Consider the following 12,978-nt stretch of genomic DNA (forward strand, 5'->3'; position numbering starts at 1 on the left):
TTAGTGGGAGAGTATAGGTACTGAGCTTTTCTCCATTTTGCAGAGATTTCTTATAAACACTCTTCTCAGAGCCTGCTTCACATCCTTGTTTCTCAGGCTGTAGATAAATGGGTTCACCATGGGACTCACAAAGATACAAAATACTGCTATAATTTTGCCTTGCTCAACAGACCTCTTATTTGCTGGTCTCAGGTACATGCAGAACAGAGATCCATAGAACATAGTAACAGCTGTCAGGTGTGAGCCACAGGTAGAGAAAGCCTTCTGTTGCCCTTCACTGGAACGAATCCTCATGATGGTGATGAAGATAAAAATGTAGGAGACGAGAATGATGAGAAGGGATCCTGTAAGATTAATCCCAGCAGACACAAAGAGGGCAGTTTGCTTAATAAAAGTATCAGAGCAGGTTAACATCAAGAGGGGAGGGTCGGCACAGTAGAAATGGTTGATAGTGTTGGGTCCACAAAAGGATAGACGTGAGGTCAGTATCACCTGCATTGTACCCACCATAGTACCCCAGAAGTAAGGGAAAGTAACCAGGCATATGCAAACCGGCCGGGACATTTTTGTGCTGTAGTGTAGGGGCTTGCAGATTGCCATGTATCTGTCATAGGCCATGGCACCCAGCATGTAATATTCAGTCAAGAGCAGAGTGACAAAAACAAAACACTGAGTCAGACACCCAATGTAAGAAATGGTCTTCTTCTCAGATAGAAAATGGACAAGCATTTGAGGAGAGACATTGGTTGAGTAAAAAATATCCACACACGCCAAATGTGTCAGGAAAAAATACATGGGGGTTTGCAACCGAGGAGTGAACCTGATTAGTAAGATCATGCCAAAGTTCCCTGTCAGTGTGATGAGGTAAATCATGAGGAAGACCAAGAAAAGAATTGGTTGCAGTTCTGGTCGGGTGCTTAGTCCCAGAAGAATGAACTCAGTTGCCTCAGTGCCATTGTGCTTGGCCTCTGAGTGTGTCTGCATATTCCCTAACAGAGAAATGAGGAAGAGACAATAATTAAATTATTTGTAGAATTCCCAAACAGTGCTCACTTAAACTTTTTTTTAGAGCAATGTATGGGAAACATTAGAAGAAGTTGTTAGACTAGCTGAGCAGCTCATACAACCTTCAATGATTATGGCCGTTTTGGGAGGCACTCTGATTACAATTTCAAGTGATTTATCTTTAGCTGCACATCTGTATCAGATCTAATATCCTGAAACTGATTAAAAACCCTTTGGAATATACTAATTTCAAACCTGTTCTCCACCAATGCAAAAGCTAAGCATGTAATCATATAGCATCTTAGGCCTACAGATGAGATTCTTTGGCTTGCCGTAACTTTATACCTATGTTTCCATCGATGTATTTTTAAAATGTCTTGATTTGTAACTTCCTTTGTTCTGTTACTATAAAATTTCTATGAAGCTGCTTCCTTGTTGGGTCATTGTATTTGAGAACTGAACATATATACATATATTCTTACATATATACATATCTCATCTATGTCTACATTTGGCTTCGTGTGTGTGAATTAACAAAAGAGAAAGCTAAAATTATGTCCAAAGTTGAAAACCTTCCTGTTCAAAGAGCTCATTAACTGTGCTGATTATCGCATGCAATACAGGAGAGTTTACATCCCTTAAATTGCACTTTTCTCTCTGTTCCCCACATTCTTCTTGAACTCTTCTATAATACAAGAGAGTTGACTTTACTCTTGGTGTTCCCAATAAGGAATCAGGACTCCTGCTCCTCAAATATAGTTTCTGTCATAGTTGAGTAAGGAAATGTGGCCATTAAATTATCATGCAGAGACCCTGTGGCCACTGTCTACAAGGATAATCCTGAAAATTGAAAGAACCAAGCAGTGGTTTAGAGCCCATCATCCATATATCTACATTCCAGTTTTGCTCCAGAAATTATGGTTTGCTCCTGAAATTGATGGTATTTATTTGTGATTCTCTATTTAGCTATTTGTTGGTACATACTGGCAACAACTTAGTTTGTATTATGTTATCCAGAACATGTACAAGTGCTGTATTGTGTCCCAGCATATATTAAATAAATCAGTATTTGCATCAATTGGGTAGTTTTCTAATTTATGGCAGCTAATATTTTCTGGGCATGTACATTTCTTACATCTCTGACATTAACAGCGCATGAAAACTGTAACTATTGTTCATAAAGTGAAGAATAATTAGAAAAATCAATATTGATTTATTTAAATAATAAAGCTAGTTCTGATGATGTTGACCTAATCTTCATAATTAAGCCTTAACATTTTCCTGTTACACTACTAGAAAAAATTAAAGCTGAATTTATTTTGAAAATGTAAGCTAGCTTTTTCCCCTATATCACATCTCAGAAGCCCAGGAGGAGAAACTGAATATACAACCTTTAAACTGGAACTAGTCTCTTATTTTAATAAAAATCACATATTAACTTTTGAACCAGTGGTTGGAAGCAGGTCTAGAGCTTGAGTTACAGCCCTGTCCATGGTGACCAAGAACAAAGGAATGAGATCCTAGGCAAGTTTCTATGTGATTGTGTTGCATAAGAATAGATCAAAAATTGACTTACATAGTTGAGGTAACCTGTTCAAATGAATACAGTTTTAATTAATGGCACCAGGTGCCTTTATGGGAATTTATGATTGCTCTATTCAGTGGATTCTAATATACTGTTTGTTAAATGTTAGAAAATCTCCCCAAATTTAAAATTTTCTGTAATCAATGCTCGTGAAAAATTTTCTATGAATTGTGAAAGCGAAAAATAAAGACTTCTACTCTGATGGTATTCTTTTGTGTCTAGTATGCTTGAATGGAGAATTTTTGATACACTATGATATGCCAGGACGTGAGCAAATCCCACCGTTAAGATATTTTCTTCATTCAGTGCAATTTTTCATTATAAGTAGAATATGAGTGAGAAAATGGAAGAGATAATAATACTCCAATGAAAGATAAAATTAAATTATTCTAATGTTTTTGAAAGTACTTCAGTTATTCCTAGGGAGAAGAATTAAATTTGTGCATGATGTTGAGGTAGTAGCAGCACAGGCCAACTGCAAGCTTCAGAGAATAATTTTTGAGAATTTTAACAAAGAGGTGATTCAGCTTTAAGTTCAATATCTGGATCAATGTTGAGAAGGCCAACAAATGAGCCTTATATGATTGCTTATTCCTGCATTATCAGCACTGAGGGGGTTGTAGCAAGAAGACTGCCAGTAGTTTTATATTAGCCTGGTCTACATAATGAATTCCAGGACAGTGCCCTTGGTTGAGAAATTACATCAAAACACACACAAGCGCACACATACATACATACATACACACACACACATGCATGTTCATGCACACACAGGAACACATGCATAAACATGCATAACATACATACATTTGTAAATATATATAATACACACATACATACATAGCAGAAAAAAGATCATGTCCTTGATCAAAGCGTGATTCACTTGCCTAGAAGATCCTGGGTTCAATATATAATCATGTTTCAGGATAAGCCTGACAAAAAGAGCTTCTTGTAATGAGGAAGAGAGGAGTTTCACCATTTGTTTCTCTCTTCAAGTATCTCAAAGAGATATCAAATATCTCAAATATCTTGGCATTTCTTTTCTCAGTAGAAACTTATAAAATAAATTAAATGCATGTTGCAGTGAGAATATACATTCATTTTCCAGATTCTATGTTTTTGTGTTTTGACAAAAAACAAACAACAACAACACCAAAATAAACCTATTATATGGAGGAACTAGAACTGAAAACAGAAAATTACTCTAAATCAGGGCTTTAGCAGAGATGTCTGCCCTTCTCTCCTTGCAGCATCTGTCTGTCCTTCTAGTCCATCAGTTGTCATGTCTGCCTCTGTTCGGGAGAGTCTGGGGCTGTCTGCCTATGTTATTATTTCATCATAACAATTCTTAAGGTCTCTAGACATTTTTGTTTATGATTTTAAAGATGAAAGTAATAAGAAATTAAGCACTATGTCCTCTGAGTTTTTGGTCATTGGGACAATAAGACTTACCAAAGGAAAGACAGTGATTTCTGAGAATCATCACAAGTGAGAGACTTTATTTCTGAGGAATTAACCTTGGGGACATGAGCCTTTCTAAGCATTAATCAAGGAATCATGAGGGAAACCTATATTTTTCCCTCTGGAATTATTTACAGTGGGGACATCTCCATTGGTAAAAATTTTAATTTATGATTTAATCATTAAATGTTCAGAGTATTGTAAACTAAAAATAAAAGTAACTTGGTATTTAGGTTATTTTAAGGGCCAAATTAAAAATCCCCCTCCCATAATTTTTTTATAAGAAGACCTTTCCATGACTCCATTAATAAAACCCTCACAATGAATTTCAATTTCTTTTTTTAATTTCTCTAGTGGTTTGCTCTCCATTTCATAGGTTTTGTGTTCATTTGTAACATTTCTACATGTTTTAATTCTCTATAAATATTATGACAACAGAATAAATGTCAATTTTATCTTGGTAATCTCTGTAGAAATATGCATAAAGATTTAGATATACAATTAGTGTTTCATTAATAAATATTACAAAAATAAAGTTACTAGTTATTTAATTATAATTAGCTCAACTAGAAATTAGGATATTTGGTACGTTAACATGAACCATTTATATAATGATATACTTATAATTTCAGAGAAGTACTGATTAATATAATATTTTCTCTACACATATATTTGAAAACTGTTTTAACGGTATGCAATTTATGGACCACATATAAAATAACATGATTATTATGCACTATTATGGTTCTTTTGGAGCAACAGTATACCTTTCCTGAAACTAAGATAATCTTCCTCGCCCAAATTTAATTTTGCATTAATGTTTGGCAATTAAAAATATACATGATGATAAAAGGAAAAAAATAAAAAGAATGCTCCTTTAGCACAAGCATGCTAATGAATAGGGAGGGAAAGCTAAGCAAGGATGACTTCCAGGTGGGTGTCAACTTGATTTCTCCTTGTTCTGTGACACAAAGATATTTTGTCTTCTTCAACAGAGTAAGTAAGAGCAATGCTTGGAGTTCTATGGACCCACACTGGCCAAGAACTACAAAATAAATACCCCATTTCTGGCCCTGTACATTTATGTTAGCCTCTCATGCCTAGTAGGGGTGTTGTTATACAGGGTAACTCCACTATAACTCTTGGTATGTGTGTGCATATATGTAAAAGTTGCTTTTATTGGCCAGATGCAACTGTCATCTCTGAGGCTTACTGCTGAATAAGCTCATTCATTCTAGTTCTTTCTAAACTCAGTCTGGGTGGTTCAACTCAGTTGTTCTGACTCAAACTCTTCTCCAGGCTGATTAAATATGGCTTCTAAAGGAAATGGAAGAAGACCTCAAAAAATGGAAAAATCTCCCATGCTCATGGATGAGCAGGATTAACATAGCTAAAATGGCCATTTTGCCAAAAGCAATATACAGATTCAACCCAATACCCATCAAAATCCCAACTCAGTTCTTCATAGAGCTAGAAAGAACAATTCTCAAATTTATCTGGAATAACAAAAAACCCAGGATAGCTAAAACTATTCTACACAACAAAAGAAATTCTGGGGGAATCATAATCCCTGACCTCAAGCAATACTACAGAGCAATAGTGGGAAAAACTGCATGGTATTGGTATTGGTACAGTGACAGGCAGGTGGATCAATGGAACAGGATTGAAGATCCAGAAATGAACCCACACACCTATGGCTACTTGATCCTCAACAAAGGAGCTGAAAACATCCAATGGAAAAAAGATAGCCTTTTCAACAAATGGTGCTGGTTCAACTGGAGGTCAGCATGCAGAAGAATGCAAATTGATCCATCCTTATCTCCTTGTACTAAGCTCAACTCCAAATGGATCAAGGACCTCTACATAAAGCCAGACACTCTGAAGCTAATAGAAAAGAAACTGGGGAAGACCCTTGAGGACATCGGTACAGGGGGAAAGTTCCTGAACAGAACACCTGTTCCTGAACACAGATCTTATGCTCTAAGATCAAAAATTGACAAATGGGACCTCATTAAATTACAAAGTTTCTGTAAGGCAAAGGACACCATCAAAAGGACAAATCAGCAACCAACAAATTGGGAAAAGATCTTCACCAACCCTACATCAGATAGAGGGCTAATATCCAATATATACAAAGAACTCAAGAAGTTAGACCCCAGAAAACCAAATAACCCTATTAAAAATGGGGTACAGAGCTAAACAAAAAATTCTCACCCAAAGAACTTCAGATGGCTGAGAAGCATCTTAAAAAATGCTCAACTTCATTAGTCATCGCAAATCAAAACAACCCTGAGATTTCACCTTACACAGTCAGAATGGCTAAGATTAAAAATTCAGGAGATAGCAGGTGTTGGTGAGGATGTGGAGAAAGAGGAACACTCCTCAACTGCTGGTAGGGTTGCAAATTGGTACAACCACTCTGGAAATCAGTCTGGCAGTTCCTCAGAAAACTGGGCATATCACTTCTGGAGGATCCTGCTATACCACTCCTGGGCATATACTCAGAGGATTCCCCAGCATGTAATAAGGATACATTCTCTACTATGTTCATAGCAGCCATGTTTATAATAGCCAGAAGCTGGAAAGAACCTAGGTATCCCTCAATGGAAGAATGGATGCAAAAAATGTGGTATATCTACACAATGGAGTACTATTCAGCCATTAGAAACAATGAATTCATGAAATTCTTAGACAAGTGGATGGAGCTGGAGAACATCATACTAAGTGAGGTAACCCAGTCTCAAAAGATCAATCATGGTATGCACTCACTAATAAGTGGATATTAGCTTAGAAAATTGGAATACCTAAAACATAATCCACACATCAAATGAGGTACAAGAAGAATGGAGGAGTGGCCCCTGGTTCTGGAAAGACTCAGTGTGCAGTATAGGGCAAAGCCAGAACAGGGAAGTGGGAAGGGGTGAATGGGAGAACAGGGGGAGGGACGGGGGCTTATATGACTTTTGGGGAGTGGGGGGCCAGAAAAGGAGAAATCATTTAAAATGTAAATAAAAAATATATCGAATAAAAAATAAATATGGCTTCTATCATCTTTCAATCTAATTGCCCTGCTAGGACTCAAACTTGCAATTTCTTCTGATCTTCTGGCTCCTTATTATTCTCTCATTTCAATTGTCTCTGCTGAATTGCACTGAAAGATATGAACTCAGGAAAAAAGCCTCAGCTCCACTGTACTGCACTCACTCTTAACTCACTGACTGTCTCTGAGTAGGGCTCTTCAATAGCTTCTCTCTCCTGTGCTACTGTCTAGAGATGAGCTTATCATGTCATTGTGTCCCCCTTAACTAGATGTCAATTTCAAATATGACTGCTTCCTTCTACAAACTAATTTTACCTGAAAGGTACATACTATTTGTACATCTGTATTGTAGTAGATCATACTATAATCTAAGGAGTTTCTGCAGTATAGCCAGATCACATAGACCTAGAAGGTTTTTGTATGTGATCCCTTGCCAGAGCAAGTGAGAGACCAAGCTTTTGGGGTTTAGACTCCATATTAGAGAACCTATGTTTGAACATTGTAAATTAACAGGCCAGTATCTAGCATCAGTTTCCAAGTTAGCCCCCAACAACACCCAAACCAAGCTCCAGTATCTAGGCTGACCACAACAAGACCTGCATCTCCAGGTTAATCTCCCCCAACAACTCCAGGGTTTCCAGGTTAATTTCCAACAAGCTCACCCTCTGCCTAATAACCACCAATGTAGTGGGAAGCAGAAGTTAAGTTTATGGTTTGACTCCTAGCACCAGCCAATGATGTTAAAGGGCATGTAGCACTCCAATTAGAGGCCTGCCAGGCTAGAAACACTTACCCTTCTTGTGGCAGGAAAAATTAAAAAAAATTATCTGACAACCCTCCTTGATGCCAGACCATGCTTCTGTACTCCTGCCAACTGGAGCACAGGGCTCCAGCTGGGCCTTCTAGTTGGTGGTCCCTCAGCTAGCTATCTCACTGGTGCGGGCCTGGAGTTCTTCTGTCTACCACACAATTTCCCACACACCCCATGACCTGCCTCCTCACCACATAATTACCCAGTAGAACCAGGACTCTTAATGCTTACTTAACTAATCAGATTTATGTATAATAATATTACAATTTCTAATATGTCAATACAATAATTTTAGAGCCAGTTGAGAAGGATAAAAGCTTTATCCCAATATTTCTAAACTTATAAAAAACATACCTATTTGTGCCTAGTAAATTCCATGTAGGTCCAGGTCTGAAGCCATCTCCATTCTCCTCCCTTCTCCTGGGACCTGTTTCTCCAACTCCTAGCTCCACCTCCCTCTTCCTGTTCAATCACAGGCCTTCTACTGCCCCAATGTGATTGGACAGGGAAAATCTTGCAACATTTTACCCTTTCTGTTTAATTAACAAAACAAAACAAAACAAACCCAACCCCCCCAACTTTCAAAATATATATTGAGCACAACTATTACCATTTTGTAAATTATGAGGTATAAGATAGACCTAACATCCAGTCCGACATTATTGCCAATAAAATTGAACACTGTCCTCTATCCTAAAAGACTCTTTTTTTTCCTTGAAATTTTCTTTTTTTTAATTGATATATTTTTATTTACATTGCAAATGATTTCCCCTTTTCTAGTTCTGCAACCTGACTTCTGTCCTGGGGTTGGAGTGTATGTCATCTGAAAAACATCCTCTCAAATCTGTTCCTCTCAAAAGTAAATAGCCTGGGTTGGCTATCAGACTATAAGTCCCTGTCAAAAATCCAAGAATGACTGATATTAGCTGAAAATATATAGGAAGCCTAACATAGCTTCCAAAACTTAACCAATTGCTAGAGATCACTGATAACCTGGACAGTCCTTTACTTCAAAGTCTGTAACATCAGTCTTCAACCTTCTGTCCAGGGTCATCTGACAGACTTAGAGAAACAGGATTTAAGGACTAGCCTACTCTGTCTCAGCAGAATCAAGCTGTTCTAACCTGTAATTGTGTCCTTTCTTTGGACTGTATTATGTCTGTAGATGAAATGAGGCAACTCTTGCCTAGTGGTATTTTCACCACAACTGGAGTATTCAAAGATGCCCAGTTTCTTCTTTGAATCCAAGACAGGGAAAGCTGTCAGGAGCAGACTAGTCTCAATAACAAGTGAATAAATAACATTAAACATCGCATTCTGTGGATTTCTGATGTTTTTGAAAACCAACTATCAGGATTAAACATCTCAGATCTGTTTATAAGAATAGCAAAAGAGGGACTGGGTCTAAGCCCTGTATTTTTAAATTTTTAGTATCAATAGAAGAAATTTATACCAATGCAAACCTTGATTTTGCACCAAAATAAATTCTTTACCAAATAAGAACTTAGTCACAATTATAAAGATTTCTACCAAATGAGATTATGGCTATACAATCATTCCTAGCTATTTCTTCCCTGTACCAAATATGACCATTTCTACAATCCCTAGAAAGATAACCTATTAATAACCCTCTCTTGCCCCAAAGCCCAGGGAACTGGGTTGATGACTCTTCATAACTTCTTCAAGCAGAATATGAACGTTGAAATATTATGAAGTGGGGGAGGTGGAGCTAGGTAGGGAAAATAGGATTGATTAGTCTCTGATGTCTGTGTCTTGACTGGAAAAGACAGGAAGGTGAGGCCTGGGTCAAAAAACATAGTAGAAATTGTTATCATATTTATATTATCTGTAAGATATTAAATTCCCTATTTTTACCAAAAAAGTAAATACCAGTTTTAGAATCAACAGATAGCTGAAACTTAAGAAAACTTCAGGTGTTACAGTCTCTAAAACTTTCTTTTTCTCCTGTGAGTAGCTATATTTTAGAGATTGCAAACAAGGGAAGTGGAGCTTTCTGAAGATAAAATTATGAAAATATTCATTACAAATGAAAATAAATTATAAATCCCATTGCTTTACCATTCCTTGGAGATTTGATTCCTTTATGCTTTGAGCAGTTAAACTCAAGTCATCAATACATTTACCCCACTCAGTGTTTATTTATAATGCTAATCACTCCTAGTAAGAAATAACAGAACCATAGGGATTTGGTCCCTCTGAAACAATTATCTTATAAAAAATCTCTACTATCTGTGTATTAATGCTAGCATTGTGAACTTGCTCTGCTTCTTCAGGTAGGATACATATGGTTCACTTTTGGAAGAGAAACAAGCATCTTAGTTGATAAAATAAATTGATTTGTAACCTATATTTCTGAATTAACAATCAATCATATTATACCACTACTATTTTTCTCTGGCTAAGGAGCTCACAGATAAATGGCCTAGAGATGTATACTTGCATAATAGTAAAGAAGATACAGCAAAGAACATATTACTATCTATCAATATTGTCTGCTTCCAATAGGAAAACGCTTATCTAGATGTTGTTGTATCTATAGCCATATAAAAGCCACAGCATTTGTCCTTAAGGAATCTGTGCTTTGATTCTGAATCTCACTCACAGCTTCTTATCTCCAGCATCATTCTAGTAACTTCAACAAACATTTTAAGTGTTTGGCATATGTTAGATTTTCCTGAACAAGCATCTTCATATAGAACTGATTTATGTATGAAATGATTTTTATGGGTTAGAAAATTAAGACACAATGATATTAATAAGTCACTGAAGACATACAACTAAGGAACAAGAGGATCGAAGACTTAAAGGACTCAAGGAGTAGAGTGCACACACCTGGGTGTGTTTGAATTCTGTGGACTCTCAGTATTTGTATGTATTTATATGTTTATTCTCATTTGCTTTATCAGAAGTGTCAGTCAGTAATTTTTGTGATTACTTTTGACTACACAATATTATACTACAACAAAAGAATACTGCCATAATTTTTTAACCATTCTGCTAAAAAAATTGGACATCATTAATTCCTTAAATTGTATTGATATTTTAAATTAATCAGGGGTACATTCAATGAAGGTATATTCTATAATTACTTTGGAAGATAGAGTCATATAGGAAGTAAAAATGTGAGATATTTTCAAGAACAGTAAATTTCAAGAGTGTCAACCATGGCATGCTCAGATGTACTCAGGACATTTCAAATATTCAGAAGCATTCGATAGTATAGGTTTTTTTTTCTTGAAATTAAAGGACTGAGTATATAATTCAGAACTCTCATAGCTTTCATTACTTCATTTTCCTTATATTAAAGAGGAAAATGAGGAAAGATATTAAATATTTTGAATCTTAGTATTTCAATAAGTAAATACATTAAAATACCATTTGGTATCCCAAAGTACTTGTCTATGTAGCAAATATTATTAAATAAGAAAAGCATAAAATCATTAGAATATTTAATTAAGGAATTTGTTTTGTATCTTATTATCCTAATCAACAGTTCTAAAATCCCCAAATACAAAATTGAATTCTGTAATAAATAAATGTTACATGTCAATTCACAAAAAACCTTACAAAATGACTTGTTTCTCTTAGTATTGTCTTTATAAATAAAGACCAGATCCTATAGCATTATAAGTGTGTGTGTATCACTTAACTAGGATGTCAATTTTTTGTGGTGGTTTCCACATTCACATTCCTTCTGCCTAAATAGTAAGATATATAATTCAGAACAGCATGTATGTACTTCATTATATAGTTAATATGACTGTTATTTTTGATGATTTATACTAAGGAACCTATATTGAGTTTTCCATATTTGTTAAATCATTTAAGAGTTATAATCAGTAGTGGTATGTCAAAGTCAGTGTTCTTTTCTCTATATTGTCACATTGTCCTCTGCTATTTCACCAGAGGCTTCAGAGATGCAGTATTTGCTTGCCTTCAACATCAGCCCATCATGAACACTGAATATGTCCAAGTTATGTCCATGAGTATATTAAATATGTGTATGTTCATTACTCATGGAGTATAGTCGCACATATATTTTGTATACATGATATGAATAAGGTACATGTTATTGTCTTACACAAATTATAAGCAAAATGTACTGTACAAGTGAGAATTTGAACAGTGTATTAAAAATTAGGAAATATTTGTTGACAAAGTATTACTTTGGGTAAATGAGGGTGGGGAGAATCTTAGCTGGACAACCATCATGGGAGGTAAGAGGGGCCTGTGAAGAGATCTTAATTTCATAAGTCTATACACTATTTATATACCTTCAGTTTCCTAAACTCACATATGACATTTACACTCATATGTTCTGGGACATCATGAGCAATGTGATAAATATTTGCAGTAAAAAACCTTAGAACATCATTTTTAAAAGTTACATTTTCTATCATCCATTATCTATCTATCTATCTATCTATCTATCTATCTATCTATCTATCTATCTATCTATCTATCATCTATCTCTCATCTATCTATCTATCTACCTACCTTTCTATCTATCTATCTATCTATCTATCTATCCATCCACCCACCCATTCCCCCTCTCTCTTTCTCTCTATCTAATCTACCTATGACCTATCATGTATCTTCCTCTTATTTTCTATCATTTACCTATCATCTATCATTTATCTATCATCTATCTACCTACCTACCTATCATCTATCAATCTTTCTATCTATCTATCATCTATCTATCTATCCATCTATCCATCTATCATTTATTCATCTATCTTTCTATCTAATCTATTCACCCACCTAGCTATTGTCTATTTATTGACCAATCTAACATTTATCTACCTATTATTTATCTACTGATAAACCATTTATCTTTCTGTTGCCTACTACAATTTTTCTATTAATTTAAATATTTATTACATCAAGCAAATTATTATTAGGCTATTTCTTTATGTTACTTATCTTAAGAGTTTGAAAAAAGACGAAAAACCCCACACCACTAGATAATAGGATGGGGATAATGAATAAATTAAAGAAATGCGGATACAATTTTATTTAATTTACAGACCTTGTTTGATGTCAGCAAGACAAA

General features: G+C 35.5%; 1 protein-coding gene across 1 annotated transcript; it reads right to left on the reverse strand.

The window, feature by feature from the left end:
* On the reverse strand, nt 1-984 carry LOC127684251 (olfactory receptor 5M11-like). The gene has a single exon (XM_052181206.1). The coding sequence runs from the start codon at nt 982-984 to the stop codon at nt 1-3; it is 984 nt and encodes a 327-aa protein (XP_052037166.1).
* Between the last annotated feature and the right edge of the window lie 11,994 nt (nt 985-12,978).

This window comes from Apodemus sylvaticus, chromosome 5 (assembly GCF_947179515.1).
Source record: "Apodemus sylvaticus chromosome 5, mApoSyl1.1, whole genome shotgun sequence".
Classification (NCBI taxonomy): domain Eukaryota; kingdom Metazoa; phylum Chordata; class Mammalia; order Rodentia; family Muridae; genus Apodemus; species Apodemus sylvaticus.